We start from the raw sequence: 23,370 nt of genomic DNA, 5'->3' as shown, positions 1-23,370 counted from the left end.
AGTAGGCTGTGTTTCATCCAATTTAATTTGATTTTCCTGAACAGAAAAACTTTCTTTGTAAATCTAGCTTTAGTTTTCCAAGTCCTGAGGTGTGGGTCGTTGCGGAGTCTTGTACGCACATGTAAAAGGGTAGGGGTACTTACATGGTCAGCCTCTTGAGAACACTTTTTTTCCTCTATAGGGTTTACTTTTGATAAGGGGGTTGTGATGTTCTTGGAATCACAGAAGCAATCACTTCTTTCAAGGTCATGTCCTGTACATTTTGTCTCGTTTTTAGGTTGCTGTTTTTACATGTAGTGCACGATGCTGATTAAGAAGCTTTGACAAAAACATCAAGACTTTTTTTTAAAAGCTAGCGGCGTTTTAGTGATGTTCTATCAGACTGTGGGGTGGGACAGTTTTGTCACTTCGAAATGCACTATCCTCGTCATTTCAACCTACTGTTTATATTGTGCTCACTTAGCTTGATTTAAGCTCTGAAATCTGATGCCCAAGGCACAGTTTTTACCCCAGTGCTCCTTTATCTACAGATGCTACCTCTGTTAACTGTTGGACATTTCTTTTATACTGCAGTCACTTGCAGTGCATTTGGTAATACTTTTGTCAGGAAGCTACATATTTAAATAAGATACAGATTTCACTGGATGGAACTGACCCAAAATTTCAGAATGTGCTTGGGTGTAAAGATATGGTGATTCTCCCAGTATTGACAAGTATATGTTGCAGGATCAACATGCTTTATTGGAGGGTGAGGACATGCTTACATGTGTGAGACAGCATTGGAAGGTCATTTGACTAGCACTGATTTGGTTCTTTGAGCTTTTCAGATTTCCCAGCACCTCCATTAATAACTACTATTTAGGTAGGGCCTTAGAGGCCCTGATTAGGGATTGGAGCCCCACTGTGCTAGGTGCTGTACGCGCACGGAGCAAAAAGACAGTCTGTGTCCCAAAAAAGTTGCAACATATTCCCATACTTGTGTCTGGGATGTCACCTGTAGATGACTTGCCTTTAGTGATTTGGTAGCATAGCAATCCCCGAATCTAAGCTCAGCGCTGTGAAAAGGAGCTACATGATGTGTTGACAGCTTCTTGCGGCTGTCGCATTTTTTTCTCCAAGATCAGAGTTGTTGCTGTCTCACCTTAAGATCACTTTGGCCAGGAATCTTGGTGTGGTCTATAAACATCATTGGGCATTGAGAAATAGTGTCACCGAGATGTTCTAGTATTTCCTTGTTTTAACTTATTTTGTGTTCCATAATATGCCACTGAACCGTCATTCTCCTACCCCAGTGGTTAAGAGTGTACTGTCCTTGTGGGCACATTAGGCTTTTAGATTTCCATATGCAACTCGATTTTAAGTTTTACAAGTGCAACTGACTTTGTTTTTACCACGCTCAATTGCTAAATGGAGGTTGCATGTCAAGAACACTTCAGCCTGTGGGAAATAATTGAGTGAATTGGAGCTGTAGTGTTGTTTGCTTGGCAGGTTTGTATTGTTAGAGGGTCATTTAATAAGACAGATAGGGTTTAGATTAGTGGTTGCATCACCTGGAGGTGCTGACTCTTGGCAGGAGAGTATCTTGGTGGGCATTTATTGTAAGGGTTATTGTGTTCTAGGTCATGTGTAGTATTGTCCTTAACAGATGATGTATTTCTTGTCTCTTTGTGCTTTGTTAGGCATTCTAGGTGCCTCCACCCCATATACTCTTGTTAATATACACATTTTAATCTTGTTTGTTTTAATCTTATCTTGCTTTTTTTCCCCCTCCTCCTATTCCCTTTCCCTCAGCTCTTTGCCCGTGTTGGGGAACAATAATGGGACCCACTTACTGTGCTAATGTGTACTACTCTTTCTACATAAGGACCTCGTGAGAGATCGTCTGTTTATTATCTGGTATTGTACAGCTGCTGCTGTTTTCAGTAAGTTCTTGCTAACATGGGTATTAGCGATTAGAAATGTTTAGTGTTGTAAGACTGATTATCTTGGGCCAAATGCTCCCCTCTGTTGCAGAGTATATAGAGGGGAGCAGATGAGGGGAAATAGGGGCTGAGAGGTCCTAAAACGCACAGGAGGGGGGAGCAGAGCTCTGCCCCTCCCCTCCAGCTTGCAGCTGCTCTGCACAGCGTGTTTCCTCAGGAACCCGCAGATATTGAGGCAGAATTCCCCACCTAGCTTAATGAGGATCATAACAGCTAGAAGTGATGATCTGTAGCTTCTCTCTCCCTCGGAACCGGTAGTGCACAGCAGTGGACCCCTAGCAGCACACGGCTCCTGAATGAGTCATACGACCATGGGTAGGGGGGGAAACAGCGGAGAGCAACTGGCTTTCCATATGGATCTGTGAGGATAGGACCTGATTTCCACAGGAATTCTCAGACTCCAAAGAGCTGGTAGGCCGTATTTCCTCCCCACTGTGGAGAGAAAGATAATGAACCAGAGTTGTCACAAGTTTAAACTCCTGGAATCTTTTTCTTGACTCCCTGGCTGTGACCCTTTTATGTGGAACAGGGTAATTTGGGTCCTTTTCCCCCTATAAATACGAATATCACAGAGTTGTTTAAAGAAACTTTCCTGAATTTGGGTATCCAGTGGCAGTTCAGTGCCCAACCATCCTGCTTAGAGTGATCAAAGCGCAGGGCCTTGGAGCTTCTGTTCAGTGATCTTGCACCTAACGCGGGATGGAACTGCAGTCTGACACGGTCACGTAGACGGGCTCCTGCGGGAGTCATAAACCAGGTATCCCAAGTTGGCTCCAGGCTGATCGAGTGGGGAGAAGAGCTGGCTGGCATTGCTGCTGACTGGTGGGGCTGATGCCATTCAGGGACCAGGATATTTTATCAAAAGCCTTTGAGTAGATCAATAGTTCTTCCTGGCAGAGATGTTTTTATTTGTAATTCCCTCCACTATACAAGGCCCGCATTCAGTAAAGCAATTTCAACAAGTGCTTGAGTCCATCTTTATTGATCAAAGCACTTAAGCAGTGGGACTTAAGCATGTGTTTTCACTTTAAGCACATGCTTAAGTGCTTTGCAGAATAGAGGCCTACATGCTTTTGATAGTGCCGTGTTTTACTATGACTGTAACATGTTTTGTAAACTGCAGATTAATAGAGTTGAGGCTTGATGAGATTATACAGATAGGTTAGAAACAGTCGTGGTGATGTCTCATGTAGTGGTCAGTGAGAAGAGTATTACAGTTTTTGAAATGTATTCTGGGGAGACAGAACACTGATCATGGTCTATTTTTAATGCAAGGTACAATCCTAAGAGATCTGGTTATCTCCTTTCAAAGTTCAATATGTTGAAATTAGTGCAGTTTGGTTGTTTTTAACAATGGTACTGCAGAATTAGCATTAAGATCTTGATTCTTTCTAACAATCATTTGTTCTGTTGGCAATCATTATTTCTCTAGAACTATTATTATCCATTCCATCAAAATAGAAAGTAATCCAAAAGTTAATGTTCTGTTCGTTTATAATTATGTTTAATTCAGATGATGTATTGATGAGCAAACTTGTTAAGAGGTCGTTCTTCTGTTACATAGGTATTCTGGATTCTTAACAAACACTGTATGTGCTGTGGCACCTGACATAAGGAAAACCCTTATTTAAAAATATTTGTGGTTGTCATGAAATGTAAACTTTGATGTTTGTTTTTTAATCCATGGTGAAAAATTCAGGATCGTGGCTAATACTGGAAAAGTTATTGTAAAGTTGACTTTTTAACTGAATTTTTTTAACCTGGCAAAAACCAGTTATAAGACTTCATAACTATAGCAGATCAAGAGAAGTGGTTTCTATTTCTTTCCATGAATTAGGACTGACATTTTCCTGCAGAAATTCCACATGTTGAGTAAGTGATTTGAGAGGTAGTTGTAAACTCTTCTGTCAATTCTTTGTAAGGTCTTTATTATTAATGGATGTGGTCAGGAATTTTTCACCTTCTTGTGCAAATAGATCAGTTTCAACAAACACTCTTAAGGAAGGTTTCTAAGGACCCAGGAAGGGGGAGTGGGGAAGAAAGACACGTGCACACATGCACAGAGCACCCCAGAATAACCTGTAGCCAAGTGGTTAGCGTCCTCACTTGAGATGTGGGAGAGCCAGGTTCAGTTCTTACTTGGAATCAGGTCAATGTTGGAGATGCAAGTTCAAATCTCTGCTCTACCTGATTTGGAGCAGGGACTTGAACCTGCATCTCCCATACCTCAAGTGAGGGCCCTAGCCAGCTGCCTAGAGAGGCAATCTCTCTCTGGCCTACAATATTTAACTATTTATACAAAGTAGAACAGCTCCAATAGAAGAGATTGAGAGAGACAGACTCTCAGAAAGAAAACAAATTTGGAAACCTTGAGATTTTTTATGAAACCGAGTTCTTGTTTTCTAGATAGGCCAAATTATTAATGAATTATTAATTATTATTTGGTGCTGCCGCTTAGTGAGGAGTATTGTATGAATGGGACACTTGTCTGATAGGGCCCTGTTGTTGCAGCTATAAATAGGACATTCTAATTTAAGCAACAATTCTTGTCATAGCAACTTCTCCCTTCCATGATGGAACTTATGCTTGATGGTCCAAAAATGAGTATAAAATAGTGTTAACATCAGTTCATCCAACAGCACAGCCAGTACTACAGGCAGACTGGTGCCATTTGAGTGCTGTGTCTAATCTGATATTCTAACTATCAATTTTGTTCGTCTGCAACTCTCAGAAATGTTGAATGGGAACATGGGGCAGTGTGGGTTAACCCTACTGGGAAGGGTAGGCATCAGTTGCTGCGAATGCAGCCTTTCCAGCAGCATTCCAACATGAATGAGCCTGGAGTTCTGCTGAAAACAGAAGCTCAGTGCTTGGCTCGAGAGGTGTCCTGGTTGTGGCCTGTGTTCCACAATTGCACAGCCACCGAATTTGATGTACAGTCCACTCCAGCCACAAAAATCACGCTTCCGAATCTCTGGTTTCATTTTTTCAAAAAATCATGCCTACTCATGGCGGTGAAGATAATACACAGCATGAGTGTAAATCAGTGCAGCGTTGTCTGCAGACTCCTGAAGCAATAGCTCTTAGAGGTGTATTCTGCCCCAATTCGCCGTAGTAGGTTGACTCTTAAACCTAAAGATTGCAATTTAAAAGCTACAGTTTTAACTATTTCACTACTTTCAATATCAGTCTGCCTCCCAGATTCCCCAGATGTCAAAATCCCAGCTGTTCCCTGCCCAGCTGCCAAAACCTCCAGCATCCCTCCTAACAACTTTTGTGATGTGGCTGTGCATTGGCTGTACAGAAGTGTGTAGCACATTGAAAACTGTGGACAGTGTAAAATAAATTGAATTCAGTATCAAAATATATAACACAAGGTTCACTGCACAGATGGTAATTATGCATTTTCATATTTAATTTATTACAAATCTTCAGTTTCATATTTAAATGAGACTGCCTTGAATGTCCAGTCTACTGTCCAGTGTGCTGTGGGGTCCAGAATTTGAGTTCAGTTGGTCATAAAGTGCATGGGGCAGAAGTGCATTCTTGTGTCCTCCTTGTTTTATCAAAACAGGAAATGGCATTGTTCTTATGCTTCAAACCTATAGCTACACTCTTCTGTGATGTGCAGCACACCTTGAATTCTACATGAGGCTTCACTGGCTAGTTATTTCCTCAAACATATTCTAAATGAAATATTTTTGAAACGTTAACGCTTACAGTTCTCCAGCCAGCCAAATGAATTTTAGGAACACATATAGATGTTTTGGGATCCATGTGGCAAATCCTAGGAGGCCAAACGTGACAGCTCTTGGCTTTTCGGCATGTCAGCTTTCCAACCATATGTCTGTTGACTTTAGGGGTGTTTGTTATATGTCCAGAGGTGGATAGATGGATGAAACTTGTGCTATGGACCACATCCAATAGGCAATCCCCTGTCTTAAACAACTGCTTGGAATTATCCCCAAGCTTTCCAGGGCTATTTGGCTTGGCTCTTATTTAGTTAAAGTATCTCTATTAGGAAACCAATTGTTGTTGGTCCCATGAGTGGTTGCTTAAACCGGGTTTCATTGTACTGTACCATTTGTGGTAGCAAGCGCTGTAGTTAAGCTTGAGTTCCAGCTTCTAACCCCTTCTTTTTCAATAGCCTTCTCAAAGCGATTCTTTTTTGACTGAAAGTTTCCATAGCTGGTCTCAGCACAAAGGTGATTTTATTAGTTTGTTTTTAAAAAATTCAGCTCCTCTGAGTTACGGTCGGGGCAGTGGGGGAAGCAAATTATTTTTTTTGTGAGTAATTGCTTTTGTGAGTAAGCGATTGCAGCACTGGGATCGCTGCATGTTTTGCAGCTATTAGGACTTTTAAAACAGTCCAGTTTGAAGAAAATAGTTTTATTAGTTTTAGTCATGAAAGCTTAAATTTGGAAGTTTACATGTGAGAACTTTTCTATTATTTTTGGATATATGTTCTCTTCTGTTTTGTAAATCTCTTTGTTAATTCACCCCACCCCTGCAGAGAAACTAAGCTTCACAGGACTGCAGTTTGGCTCAGGTTCAAGGAGTTTACAAGCTCCACAAACTGAAGAGCTCTGAATGTCGTCTTTTTTTCGTTCATAATGCTGGGCGATTTAAAAGCAAAAATGAGCATTAATGCAATGTTAGTGTTCAGACATCAGGCATTCAAATGTCAACAAATTCCAAAATGTAAGGCTTCCTCTGCAAAATTAACTTGCCCATAAAGCACATGCATGTTGTGGTTTCTATTCTTGGTTTCCTGGTCAAATGCAACCTTTCATTTATTGCTGCGGCATAGCTGTAAAAATATACAGTATGTGCAACATGACCAAATTAATGTTACAAGAGAAACATTAACCTTTCGAGAGCTTAATTTCTCAAACTTAATGTTGCACCAATGCTCATTTTTGGATACTTCAATCTACATTATATAATATAGAAGAGCAGCCTGCATAGGGTCAATATTAAGCACAGCTTGACTTTTCCTGTATGAACCTTTTTATAGAACTTTTCTATCTATGTTGCCATCAGAAGGTAATATACAGACTTTGCATAGATTTCTAGATTTTAATCCTGAAAACTTTTATGTTTCTGAAGAGAGAAGAAAGTCAAATATCAGAATATATGTATATAAATTATGACCTATATATGCATGATATATACATATACAAAATCATGAATAATACAGTCCATCATAATTTGTCCTAGACCAATTGTACTTGTATTGAGACAAAAACTGTGACCTTAACCAGTGTATGAGACTTATATAGGAGCAAGGTAAAACCACAGGTAGGAATTGCTGAATAATTACCTTTAGACCAACCTGAGCAAGAACCTTCCCAAGAGGGTGAGCTCATTTAATGGTTCCTAAAACTCAATCTTGTGGATGTCAATGGTCGTGCTTGATTATTTTCAGCAGTGTTTTATGAAAAAGCAATAAAAATGCATTGGGAGTGTACAGAGGGAAAAGGCAACACTAAATGGTTTTAGTTTTTCCAGTGAAGTCCCTTTGGTGTGAACAGGAAGAGGCTGTGTTTCATGCTGCTGTGCCTTAGCTATTTGAAAGGGGTGTGCGTCTACGTGTATTTGCCCAAAACATTGCTGTGCTCTGGTAGCTTATGATCGACAAGAGACCAGCAATGAGAAGAAAAAATTCTTATGTTTGTTTTTAGAGAGAAAGCAATTACAGTTACGGTTAAAAGATTAACCTGTTTTCCAGCTACCTATACGCTTCTCTGCAAGGGATAAAAAAAACCTTCAGAGAGCCATAGTAACAAGTACAAAGCTTGGCAAAAGGTAGAAAATGACATAATATACATTGTAGGTTATGCCTAAGGTTAATTACTCTGTTCACCTTTCTTGCCTATGCCAAATTCTGGAAAACATTTTACAGTAGCAAATGCCTCAGGAGAAAAATGACTGAATACTTGAAATATCTAGAGTGTGATTATATGTGAGATTATATATATTTATGCACACAAGTATATATACAATTCCTCCACCCTGCCCCCGCAAGAACTTGGGTAGTAGACAAGGCTATCCTGCTGAACAGCTAGTTCTCGCTTGATTTGAGGTGTTGGGGGTAGTCTCAGTGTTTTGGTGGATAAAACAATGGCCTTTCAACCTTGTTTCTAGTCCAGCTGGAGATCCTGAAATAAATGAGTTTACTGCTGACACTCCAGTCCCAGCAGACAGAATTTCACACCAAAATGCCCCCACATATAATTTGTCACAATTGGCACCTACCACTAAGAAAAGAGCAAGGACTGGCCCAGCGTACAAATATAGTCATCTTTCACCTTCCAGCTCCGGGTTGGCAGTAAAATTGGGACAGTCTAGAAATGCTATAAGCCTGGCTATCTGAGTCTCCTCCAGCCTCCATTGTATTCTGCAAACCTTGTTACTCTTAAGAATTCACCTACAGTCAGATTTCTGGGGGAATCTTAAAACAGATTTAGTAAGAAGTCAGTAGCATATTTTTAGGAATATTGTCTTTTTAGGAATACAGCTGAATGTGGTCAATATTTCACTCCAGTGGTCACATTTAAGTAGCTTTGTAACTACAGTGGATTTAGAACACATAATTGCACAGGGTTTGTTTCTGCTTAGTGTAAAATGTAGCACTTCTGAAAATCAGCCTGAGTATTTACCCGCAGCTATCTTTCTCATAATTAAATTTGGCTAATGTGTAAAAATAAATGTGTTCTTTGAAAATTCACTTGAAAGTGAAGCAGGACACAGTAGTAGTGCCTAAAAATTCTATAACCCTGTTCAGGTTGGTCTGGTATCCCAAAACTCTGCTCATTGGAGTGATTTATTAAGCACTGCAGATGTGCCCATTAACTACAAGAAACAAGAGTCTCTGTCCAGAGGAGACTGCAATCTCAGAGCCAGGGTATATTGGGGAAACTCCGAGAAGGGGGTAACTTGGGTTTTGGTTGTTCTCTTACATTAACTCTCCTCTCATGGCCAGAGGGCCACATCATCTCCTTCTGCACAAACACATGCACAGAGGAAAATCTTATATAAAATAGCAGTAGCTCTGGAGCTGTGGAAAATGTCACAGAGAGGAAGGGTTAGCAGCTAAGCAGAGCCTCCTAATAGCATAGAGCCAGTGGACTTGCTACAAATCTGGCCTCTGCCTTTCAGGTAGCAGGGCACTTGGGCTTGTCTCTGCACTGCAATACAGTTGGCCTCCTTCCTGGAACCATCTTGATAGCCATGCTGCCATAGCTGGTCTAGGGCACAGCCCTGAAGGTGAGTAGAGGTTGTAGGTTGGAAGTTGGTCTTGAGTGTCATTAACTTGAGAATGTTTCCAAGAAGAGCATGCCACCTAGAGCAGCAGCTCCCTGAATTTGTTCCTTTCCAGGTGACTATACCCACTCCAAAACACACACACACATTCATAGATCCAGTGTAGTGGCCTCTGCAGAGGAAGGAGGTAAGCATGCCAAATACATTTTTGCTCCCCTCTTTCTTTAACTTTTGGGGCTGGTTTGTATGACTACGGCCTGATCCTCGGTGGTGTTTCTATACCCGCAGAGGGTAAGGGAGTTCTGGTTGCTCAGTGCTTCTCAGACCAGAAAGAATGGAGAGGCTCTAGGTTTGTGTAGTGCAGGGATTGGCAACCTTTGGCACGTGTCCCGCCAGGGTGCTGCCAGGCTGGTTTGTTTACCTGCCGCGTCCACAGGTTCGGCCGATTGCGGCTCTCACTGGCCGCGGTTCACTGCTCAAGGCCAATGGGGGCTGCGGGAAGCTGCGTGGGCCGAGGGATGTGCTGGCTGCCGCTTCCCACAGCCCCCATTGGTCTGGGGTGGTGAACCGCGATCGGCCGAACCTGCGGATGCGGCAGGTAAACAAATCAGGCCGGCCCACCAAGGTGCTTACCCTGGCGGGCAGCGTGCCAAAGCTTTCCAATCCCTGCTGTAGTGAATGAGGATAAAACCCAGACCTGGTAACCGATATGCACAGATTGAAAATGAGCATTTGAATTCTGGAGACTATGGGCTTGGCTACACTTGCAGGTGTGCAGCGCTGGGCGTTACAGCTGTCTTCGTACAGCTGTGTAGGGAAAGCGCTGGAGTGTGGCCACACTGACAGCTACCAGCGCTGCAGTGTGGCCACATTTGCAGCGGTGTTGGGAGTGGTGCATTATGGGCAGCTATCCCAGCGTTCAAGTGGCTGCAACGTGCTTTTCAAAAGAGAGGGGTGGGGTGGAGCGTGACAGAGAGCGTGGGGGAGAGAGAGAGAGTGGATTTTTGGAGCCGACACTGTCAGCTCCCTGCCTTGCAAATTCTGACCACTTCCCCGACCCCTCATTCACTCTTAAATGCAAATAGCCTGCAGACCAGATAAGCAGCTGCTCCGACGGACTCCCTTCCCGCCCCCCCGCCATGCTGTTTCTCTCCTCAAGCAAACACTAGGCTGTGGACATTCATCCCCCTGCCTGCCTCATTCACAGCAACCAGTAGCTGTGTTTGTTCTTTAGATAAGCAGCTCCGGGAGCCCCGAGTTCACAACAAAACAAAGAGAGTTCTTTAGTTAAAAGCATTATGGGAAAATTCCGGAGGTCAGTTACAGCGTAGTAAGATTAATCACTGTTTACACTGGCACCCCAGCACCAGCGCTGCAGTCGTTATTCCCCAGGCAGACGTGGAGTACAGCCAGCGCAGTAGCCAGGGAGATACAGCGCTGTATGTGCCTTGCAAGTGTGGACGGTGAGTGAGTTGCAGCGCTGCAAAGCCACCACCAGCGCTGCAACTCTCCAGTGTAGCCAAGCCCTATGTTCATTCCTCCAAAGCCAGTCCCTCTCTCTTTAAAGCAGGGGGATTAAAAAGAGATTCTCTAAGTGTAAATATTCCCATGTCTTCATTTAGATAATGTAACTTACCTAAATGCCGTGAAAGTCGATAAGCTCTATAGCGGAGAGTTGTCACTTTATAAATTAAATATCAGGAGCAGTGTTTGAAGTTTAAAGCCCTCCCGCCTCCCTCTAGCTCAGATTTTCTGCTGCTGTGCTTTTTTCTTTATGCCTGAGCACCTTGCTGACAAGTGCTAATAACAAGATGCCAAGAGAGGGTCCAGTTGGAGTTACCACACATTAAACATTCTGAACTTGTCCTTTCGCTCATAGATTGTGCATAATTAATAATTAAACGGTTTCAGTTGTAATGGGTTGACCTTCCTGAACTGTTCATTATTCACAAGGCAAAGGCATCACTCAAACTTTTTTTTTTCCCCCACTGCCCTTCTCTGTACTCACTGTACATGCACATTTCAGTTGTTTTTGAGAATCAGGCTGACCAAGCGCTTCAAAAGCTGCCGAGACATAAACATTGTCCCTTTCTGTGTTAGGTCTCACTTATATAAATGTTGTTTGGATACTTGGGCCAGTAGGGTGTGTTTGGTAACAAGATGCGGAGGAGAAAATGGCCTGTAAAGTTCTCAAGCTGATTGGCATCAGTCTCCCAGGAATGTATTTATGGCTCTATTGTTAAGGTTGTATCAACCTTCCCATTAATAAGCCATTCTGTTTAGAAGTTGGTATTTAGAAATAGAAATACAGAAGGACCCCTGGATTGAAGCTCTGACATATTGACCAGAGGATGCCCATTTTTACTGAAAATTGTAGAGTCCATTTTGTTGGGGGGTTTTTTTAGTTTAAAAAGTACGTACCTCTTCCCCATCCTCTTCAAAATTTTACACTGCATTCTTTTGGCCTTGTATAGAATAAAACTCTGTTCTTTGGTAGAATGAAATAAGGTTGGCCATTAGATCTCATGTGGGCAATACACTAACATTACTCCACATGTGTGACAATATTTTCTTACACAGAATGTGCAAAAAAAATTTAGCATGAAGACTCGGCGGGGATTTGTGAGGCTTTGTTTTATTTTATCATATTTTCATCCCCTTGAGAGTCCACCAGTGCTCCAGTCTAGTGAACTTCAGGACACAATGTAATATGTATTTTTTTGTTTAGATTTTGTTTGATTTTTTTGTCTCATATGTAACAACACAGTGGTTGCTCAAATTTCAGCAGGTAGCAACAGCAACATTTTACATATCGGGAGTAGTTTCATGTACAGAGTATTTTTAAATTTGTAACTAAGTCCATAGAACAAACTCATTCTCTAAATAAAAATAGTAATGTTAATATTAGAGCATGGAATGGATATGATATTCTAATGTGTGTGTTCCATCTCCAGCTACTATGATTTCAAAAATTCGATGTCAGCAAGCTCAGTGGCTGATTTTGATTATTTTACTATGAAAGAAGTTAGGCTGATTGTCTGCTCTTTCAGCTCTTTCCAGTGGAGGCTAAGATGTGTTTCCTCCTGGCCTATCTCTTGCATGCTTGTATATTTCAGCTGGTATTTTCAGAAGAGAAATGAAGGTATTAATTTGGTGCAATTAGCTGACTTTGGTGCAATTATGTATGTGCAGTTTAACAGAATAGAATTTCATGTCTTAAATTCAATTCATTCTCCATGCATAGGTATCACTTTGGCTTGTTTGGTGTCCCAGGGAAGATAAAATGACAGCTTTCATCAACTTGGCTAGTTGGCAATTCGTTAAACTATTTGATATCATACTTTGTAATGAGGCCTTAGCTCGTAGTGAGTTTTATGTGGGAATCTGTATTGAATCCCATAGCAGAATTTGAATATTCTTAATAAACCTCGTCTCAAAAAAGTTATCTCTGACTTTCCTAAAATAATAATTTCCAAATGTCACTTCCTGTTTGGCCTCATTGCAAACTGGATGTTTCAGAATCTTTCTTCCCTGCACTCCGGGTTGTTGAGTTTTCAATACCTATGGCACGCATTTTCAGAATGGTTCACAGAACATCACTACTACTTCACTTTACCAGTATGGTTTAAATTACAGTATGTACTCGGAATAGTATTCTTTCATAGTGAAATTTACTGGCCATCTGCCTAGGGGTGGGTGTCGCCTAGTGACTTTAGTTAGGGCCTGCTCTTGCACGTTGTGGGTGCGGAGTGTTGCTCATATAATAAGATAAAAAGTGATGAGCTGGACAGAAGTCAGTGGTAATAGGTGTGCTGCCATATGGTCGCCAAGTTATCTGTGCCCATTAGCAGAAGTGAGCTTTAAGGACTGCATCCGGAGCCCATGGAACTCAGTTTACATGCTGAGAATCATGTAGGTTCATCCTCCACCTACTGCCCCCACTTTTTTTATTCTAAACTTCCGAGAGTAAAGCACCACCTGGAAACTGCTGTGATTGATGTCCTTGCAGCCTAGCTTATAAGTGCCTAAGATAGAAGGGAGCTGGCGTGCAGTGAGTTAGAAATTTCCACTCATTGAGGATGACTGTGCCTAGCCTGTAGCCTTGCTTGCACCCAGGTGAAACCTCCTTTCTCGCTTGGCTGGAGCACAGCAACCTTGTGCTACTTGCTGTGCGCTGTATAAGAATTGCAGGACAAAGGTATTAATGATGTTGTGTTATTGAGTGCCTTGCAGTTTTTTAGTGTGGTGTTTCTTATAGTTCTGTTGATTCCTGTACCAGGGAACCCGGGAACTCTAGTTCCAGTGAAGCGGCGAGAGAGTCTCCAATAGCTTCATACAATTCACTCCACTTTCCATAATGTTGTTTCACTCTGGTATAGGCAGATCCCCTGGTGCTACCCTCTTTGTGATTGCAGAAATTATCACCTACCAAATAGGTGTTAAGTGCTGCCTGCCCCTCCTCCACTCTGGCATAAATTGATCCACATTTGCAGTTCTCAGAAGATGAGCGTTTTAGACTCCTCCTCACTTGTGCCCCAAGTGCTCTCTTCTGATGAAGGGGTGGTCCCTGCACAGAACTAGCTCCCCAGAGTGCTCTGCGAGGGTAGCTCCAGCTTCCAGTTTTCAAAGAGTTGTGTGAAATATATCCAGTGAGCGTTTCGTGCGTTATGAGGATTTGTTATCTTTTAATCCACCCATCCCACTTGGGAGAGGGGGCAGTTACCATTTCTAAACTCAGACATGGCTTTTACTGGGCAGCAGAAAACCATGGAAATATGTACACCAGTCTGTCTTCACTCAGCACAAGTGCACCTGAAATTTTGCCCTGAATTTTTCATCTTACGTATGAGTAACTTCTACATGTGATTCTCTGAACTAGGGAAAGTTTAAAGGCACCGTGTTCCCTTACGTTTCTTCTTCTCTCCAGTGGAAACCTTCCTATATTTGTCTTTTTTTTTAAGTTTAGAAATATTAACCTTTCCCTCTTCTAGGACAAATTCAACAAGAACTAAGGTGCATAATGTCAAACATTCTCTACATTTAATAGAACTCTGAAAATTGTAATGCAGTGTTGGCTTCTCCTTTTACTCTTCATTTACTTTTGATTTAATTGTATTTTCCAGCAGTTTCCAATTGTTTGGATTGGAAACGAAACCTTAATAAGAGTTCTGGTTAATTTTCTGTCTTGTAATTACCTATCTCATTTTTCTGATAATTGGCCACAGCAATTATATGTATATTTACTAATCACATAGGAGGCTCTGCAGTTGTATCTATCTGCCACCACTGATAATGACACACACATTGCAGAGGTGCTTTTATCATCATCTTTTTTCCACTACATCAAAGCTATTTCCTCGCATTCTCAATAATGAATACATGCATGCATTTGACACAGTTGTGTGCTAGAGAAATTGTTTGGCTCCCACCAAATGCTGCACGCTCTGAGTTTCTTGCCTGCAGCGCTGGAAGGTTGTATGTAATGATATATTGCTCATCCAAATGGCCAAAGCACTCCAAAGCACAGTGAGATTAAAATAAGTCATTCCTTTGTTAATTTAAATAGGTGCATGTATCATACTTTGCAGGGTACTTTGTGTAGGGATGTCAGGAAGGAAAAAAGCCGCCGAAAGGTATTTTTAATAGCAAATGAGAATAGATGAGAATGGAGTCATTTGCAGCTGCCTGTTTTATGTGGCTCTCTTGTTCCAACTGTAGGTCTAATGAGATGACACTGTTAAAGTACTCTGCAGTGTAATTTCATTAGATCCTGAGCTGTTACACTATAAACACAGTGGAGCTCTCTGTCATTCTTGGAAAAACTCCTAAATTCGTAAAGCCCTCCTTTGCAAATGGCAATGTTATTTGCTCTCTTTGTAATTTTTTTCTTGTGCTCTTAATTTATTTGCTTTCATAAATACTTGGTAGTTAATTTAGCTAGGCTGGCAAATCTTCCATTCTAATTTCTTTTATTTTCTTGTAAGAATTTTTCTTTTAAATCTAGCAAGAGCTATGCATAGTCGGACAGCTCTGAAATGAATAAGTGTAAATAAACATGAGTGTAAATAAAAAGTGAATTCAGTGAAAGAAACAAAGGTCAACACAAGAATAATTTCACAGCTCTTTGTTAATTACAAGACCATTTGTGTGTTACTTAAATAATCATTAATTTCTCATTTACACTTTCCCTACCTTCCTTTCTACCCTGTGGCTATCATTGTCCTTTTTTCACCTCTCCTCCGTGTCTTTCCACATGTTTCTACCCATTGTGTAATACTCTTTACTTTAAATTCAGTGTTTTATAACACATGTTCAGAAGAATTTGTACCTTTTTCTCTCTTTCTCTGTGTGAGATGGGGCATTGTTGCTTACTCTGCTTTTAATGTTATATTGCTTCCCTTTTTAAAAATTGTCCTCACTTCTCCTGACTCTTTCTTCCTTTCCTTCTCCCTCCCTCCCCCCAAATATCAAACCAATCCCAGGAATCGCCAGTCCTTCCGGTTGGGGAGTTCTCTGAGCCATTTGTACACTTCATCACTCAATGGTAAGCTCAGTTTGCAAACATGCCATGCCCTCAATGTAAATGATACATGCCATTAACTCTGCAGCTCCATGAGACCTTATGGCTTCCCCTGCATCCTTTCCGAGGCGAGAGGGACTCGGGGGCCTTGGGCAGATGGGGCCGCAAAGCTGAGCAAACTGTTTAAATTATGTAAACGTTATTTACACGAAGGGTCGTAAAAGTACGGTATTTGGGAGGGTTTTTCCTCTTTTAATAAACCACTATGAATCTGGGTGCATTCTTGTGCACAGAGACTATTTTAAGAATTCAGTTGGGAGGGTTGGGGGAAAGAGAGAATCATATTTATAACTTCATTATTCAAAGCTGCTTGTATTATTACTCATAAAACTGCCTCAATGTTTAGAAAGGTAAACAATGTCCTTGATTAATTCATTGGCTTTCCAGTAAGTAATTTTTATTCGGAGTCATATTTTAAAGTACACCATAGGGCTGAATAGTTCAGTGGAAGGCACTTTAAATTTCAGAGAGAGGGGAGAAAATATTGTTGAAAGAATAAATTTCCTAAGCAACAAAAGGTTAAAGCTCTAAGTACAATTCATTGTAACAAACAGGAGAGAGGAGATGCTTATTGTTTTTTTTAATGTCTCATTTACAAAGGAAGCAGCCATTTAAATAATAAAATGAAGGAAGAATAACTGACATTGAACTTTGTATAAATGTGATGTTTTTGACTAAGATGTTCCCGTTTATTAAAATGCACTGTCTGGGCCAGCTGGCCAGCTGGTGTAAATTGGCAGTGCCAATGGAGTCAGTGTAATCAATGGAGCTATGCCAGTTTATGCCACCCGAGAATCTGGCCCTGCAGCAGTGTTTAGGAAAGGAGTGATTTAGGGAATCTTTCCCAGTGAAGCCAGTGAGGTTAAAGGCATTGAGCCCCACACGGGATCAGACCCATAGCTGTCTGCGATGTGGTAGATTGTGCTTTAAAACATTTCAAGTTCTCTAGCACATATTAGGGCCAATGAGCCAAAAACTATGCAAATAAAATGAATATTCAGATAATTTGTATGAAACAAACATTATGTATGAAACAATTCCAAGAAACTCTCTCTCAAGATTCCCATAATGTGTGGCAAGTGGTATTGAAAATGAAGAATATACAGTATGATTTATCAGTTAATTAAAATAGTAAATACACAGTTTGTGTTTATCTAAGACAGGCCTCATTTTTGATGGATAAAATTACAGCAGGCCACAATGTTCAGTGATTTTACAGCATAACTAACTGATGTGCAGGAGACTGCACCTTTTTATCCCTTCCAAAAAAATTAATTAGATGTTGTATAAAAAATATTATTGAGAAAGAAGGAGGGCTAACCTGTGTTAAAATTTCCACAGATGTCAAGAAACATGAATGATGGTGGATAATAGCCTGGTTTTCCCAAGAGATACAGCTACTTTGGAATATCAGATTAAGACTGTTACCCACCCACTATTCAGACAGCTTGCACTACTTGCTAATGTGTGCAATATCTGAGGTGCATATGGTTATAAGGAAGGCAAATTGTCCTTTGAATCATTAATGGAACTGTGGCCCCTATTTACTACAAGAATATTAACATTTTTTTGATATAGTTTAATATTAACCTGTACGGTATGCAGCTTATTATAGCACGAGGCATTAGTGTCCAAAAAAATTACATTGTGTACCATTTTAGCAATTGACTCCTATAAGTATTAGGCACATCAAGTGTAGAGCACATAAGACTTGGACTTTATGCCAGTTACACCATAAACTCTGGCTGTTTGGATGTAATCCAATTAGTCAGTAGGCAGCTCCTGATGGTCACCTCAGTGCCACGTTATAGTGCTCCTCCATGCAGCTAAACTCAGTTCACAAAAGCGAATTGCACCTGTAGCATACAAAACTAGGACTATTTGGATGAGAAACATGATCTAATAAACCAGTTAATGCTCCATAACGAACTATCAGCCTGCAAACCAGTGGAAATAAGTGTAAAAAAATTAAGGGAGACACTCCAGGACACCGTGTGCAACTCTATAGCTGTTTAGTGTTAAAAATTATATTTCCCATCTGTGGGTATTCTTCTTCTGTCCAGCTACATCATCATGTCAAAATGAGAAAAAAATTACCATGATTTCTCAATTGATTTGTTTATACTGATCACTATATGTAAAGGAATCCCCAGTAACAAGGACCCCCAAATTAATTTAGAAAATAATTGGTTCCAGCCATGTTAAGAGAACATTCTTTGGAAGTTTGTGGTAGATCTGACCAGCTTTCAGAAGTGATAAAAGTGACCCATCACATTACAGTCTTGAAATGCTGAGACTCGTATAACAAGACAAGTAGAAAATCGGTCCATCTTCTACAGAATCTTCTCATCAGCAATTGACATATACATAACAGTTGTATTAAGGATGCAGTAACACTGTACGGAATCAAAAGCTGAAAAAAGGAGAGAGAAATTGATTAACATTTTGAGTGCTCTTAGGAGCCATGTCTTCAGGTTGTACTTGATAAAGTTAAGAAGTACATTGAAATTCTAGGCATGATCTACCTGGGTTTAAAGGAAGAAGTTGTTAGTATTTAAGCATGTGAAATAAATGAACAGTTGTTTATATATAACAATTTCACTTTTATGATACATAGCATGAGAAAGCAACCAAAGGAAAGGCCAGCACCTGAAGACTTAATGGTAAGTGGAACTCTGTAATGTATATTGAAGTATATCTGTTTTTCTCACCAGTACTTGCAAAGTTAAATATAAACTTTGTTTCTACACTATGCAGCAACTATATATTTGCAAAGCGCACACAGAAACCAAGAGTGAAATCCTGGCTCCACTGAAGTCAATGGAAGTTTTGCCATTGACTTGAGTGGGACCAGGATTTCACCCCATGGTTACCAAATGTACTGCATTTGCTGGGTGGAATCTTGGCTCCATTGACATCAGTGGCAAAACTCCCGTTGACTTCAATGCAATCAGGAATTCACCTGAGCTTTTCTTGGGACTTCCATGCAGGTATCAATTTCAGTCAAAACCATTTTGAAGCTAAATGCAAAGGTCTTTCAGTTTGGCTGTTCAGGGATTACAATTTAATGTCAGTCATTCTTTGTCATCATTTACCACTCAGAACCTTTCAAAACCTGAAGATTGAAAACAGGATATGTTCAATGTATTACAGTGTTAATGAAATCCTACAGGAAATTCCTGTTGTCACTGTTTTCGTTTATATTCTAGAATGAAATTAGATTGGCTGTAGAGGATCAAGTCCACATGTATCTTTCCTCAGAAAGGCTTCCAGTGTCTTGTTTTCGGCTCAGAGGCAGCTTTCTTTGCTTGTAAATGGCATTTTTTAGTCAAGCAGTAATAGGAGGAGAGCTGTTCCCAAACAATTCCCAAGTGGTCATTTGTTTAATGCAGAATGTTGATTTGACAATGCACAAGCTGTTAGAATAATGGTAGAATCTAGCATTAGTAAACAATAATTATAGTCCACTCCTACTAATGTTTCACACACCATTCCCTGTCTTTAAAGTGTTGTTATGTTGCTTATCACTGCCAGATGTACTTTGTAGATTTATATAAATGATGATGTTTTTTCATTCTTTGCATTGCATACTTAAGGATAACTTTAAGCGACAGTAACAAGATAACAAAATATACGTGTAACTTACCTCCTTTCTTACTTACATGCTGTGAACTGGGGGCATTGCAGCTGTTCTCCGGTTAGAGACTTACCTCTAAAATTACCCTTTGAGGCAGATATCTCAGAATTCAGACTTGTCTCAGTGTAGGCCCTGCTCAACAAAGCATTTAACTGTGTACCTAATTTTTAACCATATTAACTTTAATGGATCTACTCACATGCTTAAGTTAGGCACACGCTTAAATACCTTGCTCAATTAGGGCCTTAAAGTTCAGCAGAACCCCCTCCACTTTGCATCAGTTTGTGTTTGTTACCAAGGATTTAGACAGCCTTATTTTGTCCTTTTTTTTTTTTTTTATTAACTTTTGATGGTTGGAAAATTCTTGCAGTTAGTCACATCTGAGAAAACTTGGAACAGGTTCTAGAGATGGAGACACATTTACCTTGTGCATTATTATGCTATGGCTGGATAGCTTAGCTATTAAAACAACGGAATAGGGTTTCATAAAACCTATATCTGTTTGTAAATGCATGTTTCAATGATGCAATAAGGCCTGCCACTTATAAATAAAACATCTGCAGATCTCACGTACACCCATAAGTATATATGTATGTATTTGTAAGCAATAACACCACTCCGGGGTGTAGAGTCATAAAAATGAGGCCAAAGGGTGAGTGCCTATCGTACTGGGGAAGTGCATATATATATCTTTACAACTACATGCCCTGGAGTATGTTGTTCCTCTTTTAAAATGGTATTTTTTAAATAATTTTAGAAGAGTAGCTATTGAGGAAAATAACTTACTACTTTTAAAAAAAAATTTTAGTATTCAACATTTCCCCTCGTGCTGCTTTCTGTTTAATTAGAAATGGACATATAGCCGTTAAATACACTACACACACAGCTGCCCTGATGGTTAAATGAAAGAGCAGCCCCCCTCCCCACCCCCAACATGGAAAATGGTATTTGTGACTCAGCTTGATTCCCCACTCCTAGCCTGACAGGGCTGAGAGCCACCCCATGCTGTTCTGCAGCAAGCTCTGACACCAGCTCGGGGCCGCTCTCCAGAGCAAGTCACAGCCAGTCTTTGGGCTGAAAGACAGTCTGGCGTAGTGCAAAGTTCCCGTCAACAGCCCTCCAAAAAAGAGAAATAGGAAGGATGTAGGGTACAGAGGAGAGAGTGAGATGGGGGAAAATAACATTATAAAATTTAGAGATTAAGGACCACATCCTTCTTGCCCTACGCAAGAGAATAATCCTGTTAAGATTAAAGAAATGAAGTCATTAGGCTATTTGCTTGAGTAAAGTGAGCAGCATTTGACATCAAATCTTCAGATTGCTTTTGGCATAATGGCTCTTTCAACTGGTCCTGAAGTATACAAACTCCCTGCATACTGTGAAGTTTCTTGGGTTGGGTTGGCGAGAAGGTGAGCTTTGTAAGAAAGGCATCAGTTTTCAGGTGTTTTTTTTTAAGATTTCACCAAAAAAGTCACATCTCTCTGGGGAAGAGTGACATGCTGCAGCCTATTGGTGTAGACAAAAGGGGTACGTCTATACCGCAAATGGAGATGTGATGGCTGCGTGGGTAGGCTACCTACCTTTAATCTAGCTACATGCATAGCACTGGCAGACCCTAGCACAGGTCTGCAATCAAAATATGTTCCCAGGATCCCCACTGGGATTGTACCGGGGTGACTAGCCCACACTGCCATATATTCACTACTACTGTTACGCGCACCAGCTAAATTAAAGCCAGCATGGGTATAACTACCCAGGCTACAATCACACTTCCATTTGTGGTGTAGATGTACCCAAAGCGTGTTGGGATCAAACGGTAGGTCTGCTGATCGTGTGAATCCTGTAGTATGTTAATTTTAAGTAAAATAAAGCAGAAGTTCATTCTGAGGAAAATACTAATATTTTATGGACACACTGATACGAGGGAAGTTAATGGCTCTGATCTGGCCTTCAGCTTGGCCTACAATCTTGCCATCTGCTTTTCTAAACTTGCAAGTAGCTGTGGGAACCTTGTGTAACATAGATGTTTAGCTAACAACTGATTGCATCAACAAAGTCCAAGTCGTGTCTGTAATGATTTATGGGGGCAAACCAAAAACTGCTTCTGAAAATCAAGCTTCTGAAAATCAAGCTTGTGGAGATAAGTAATTCTGGATGTTGTGATCATAACGTTTTATACATGTGGCTTGGAACTGCTGGTCTTGAGTCAGATTGTTTCTTTAAACCAGAGCTCAGCAACCTTCCAGAAGTGGTGTGCCAAGTGTTCATTTATTCACTCTGATTTAAGGTTTCGCATGCCAGTAATACATTTTAATGTTTTTAGAAGGTCTCTTTCTCTAAGTCTATAATATATAACTAAACTATTGTTGTATGTAAAGTAAATAAGGTTTTTAAAATGTTTAAGAAGCTTCATTTAAAATTAAATTAAAATGCAGAGCTCTCCCCAGAGCAGTGGCCAGGGCCTGGGCAGTGTGAGTGCCACTGAAAATCAGCTTGTGTGCCGCCTTCGGCACCCGTGCCATAGGTTGCCTACCCCTGCTTTAAACCATAATCCATGTGCAAAGAAATTTTCCAAGGTAGAGCCTCTGCTAGTCCAGAGTGACGCACTAGAGGATTCCCTCTATGCACAGCTGAATATATAGCAGTGACTCTCAAAAGTTCTCAAGGAATGCACGGACCAGGGGTGCAGAACCAGGGCAGGCCAGGGGGCCATGGCCCCATCGCTTTTTACCAGTCGTAAGGAGGAGTGAGGAGGAGGAGGGTCGGAGAGGAGTGAGCAGGGATGGGGCCTTGGGGAAGGAATGGCATGGGTCCTCGGGGAAGGAGACAGTGTGAGGGTGGGGTCACAGTTCAGGCGCCAGGGCCCCCCTTTTAGGGACCTTCCATCACCCTGGCATGGATATCCCAAAAGCTGTGAATTTGGTAGGGCCAAATTCCATTTAATGGCCTCTACCAAGCACAATTGGAAGAAATTTTGCATGATTGCTCTGCCTTTTTCCTCAGTTTTTCTCCTATTGGGGCACTGGGACCAATTTTGTTGTTGTTGTTGTTATTGTCTCTTCTGTCTTATTTTGCATGTCCCATCCTCAAAATCAGGTTGACTCATTATTATTGCATGTGGGAACCCATGTCACCATAGCAACCAGAGGTCTGCCAGTTGGGGGTGCTGTATGGCTCCCCATCATGTTTCTTATCAGCCAAAGGAATCAAGATATAATATACTATCTATCTATCTATATATCTGTCTAAGTACATCAATAGACATTATCACTGTAGCATCAAACACTGTACACTAGGACGCCCCGCCCGCCAGCTCCAGCATGCTTTTCATGCTGACAGAAGAAGACGGAGGAAACAACCACCATCACAAAGATGGCTTACTGGGTATATCTACCCTGCAATTAAACACCCACTGCTCTCCCATGTCAGCTGACTCAGGCTCGCAGGACTCGGGCTACGGGGCTCCTTAACTACAATGTAGACATTTGGCTGGCCCCTGGGATCCTCCCACCTTTATATAACATGTATACAATCTTTTACCAATACAACCTTCAAATTTTGGATCTTTTCTTGAACACAATGTTCTGTTTTCTTTCTCTTTCTACTACTGTTGTTCTCCTCTTAGGACTGTAGATTGTTGGATGCTCTCCATTGGAGAATGGGCATTTTTTTCCCTACCTGTAAATTGGCCGTCTTCTAAGAATGTACCAACAGTCTGAAGACTCCATTCCCTTTCTTGTTCTGTGTGCATTGTGATTTACAGAGTCGATGCACTTAGACTTTGGGAGCTTGAAAAGTTATGCGGTTAAAATAGCTCCTCTTGAGATATGTTGGTGCCAGTCAAGAACTTAACAGAGCAGCTGCTTCACCGCCTATTGTGGGCCAACCCAGTCCAATAGTCTAGA

The 23,370-nt window shown here is 41.0% G+C and overlaps 1 protein-coding gene across 10 annotated transcripts in view; it reads left to right on the top strand.

Moving 5' to 3' along the window:
• The window catches only part of MAP2K5 (mitogen-activated protein kinase kinase 5), a 184,680-nt gene that overhangs the window by 135,158 nt on the left and 26,152 nt on the right, over window positions 1-23,370 (top strand). For 9 of the 10 annotated variants that reach the window (XM_044979133.1, XM_044979136.1, XM_044979137.1 and 6 more), the window contains 2 exons: window positions 15,731-15,792; window positions 18,446-18,491. The exons of the other annotated variant lie outside the window; for it this stretch is intronic. In XM_044979133.1, coding sequence (XP_044835068.1) covers window positions 15,731-15,792; window positions 18,446-18,491 — 108 coding nt within the window. The remainder of the gene's footprint in view (window positions 1-15,730; window positions 15,793-18,445; window positions 18,492-23,370) is intronic. 10 annotated transcript variants of the gene reach the window in all.

This window comes from Mauremys mutica, chromosome 11 (genome assembly GCF_020497125.1).
Source record: "Mauremys mutica isolate MM-2020 ecotype Southern chromosome 11, ASM2049712v1, whole genome shotgun sequence".
NCBI classification, from domain to species: Eukaryota; Metazoa; Chordata; order Testudines; family Geoemydidae; genus Mauremys; species Mauremys mutica.
Note: the sequence above shows the minus strand (reverse complement) of the source record. Positions and strands in the feature narration are given on the sequence as shown.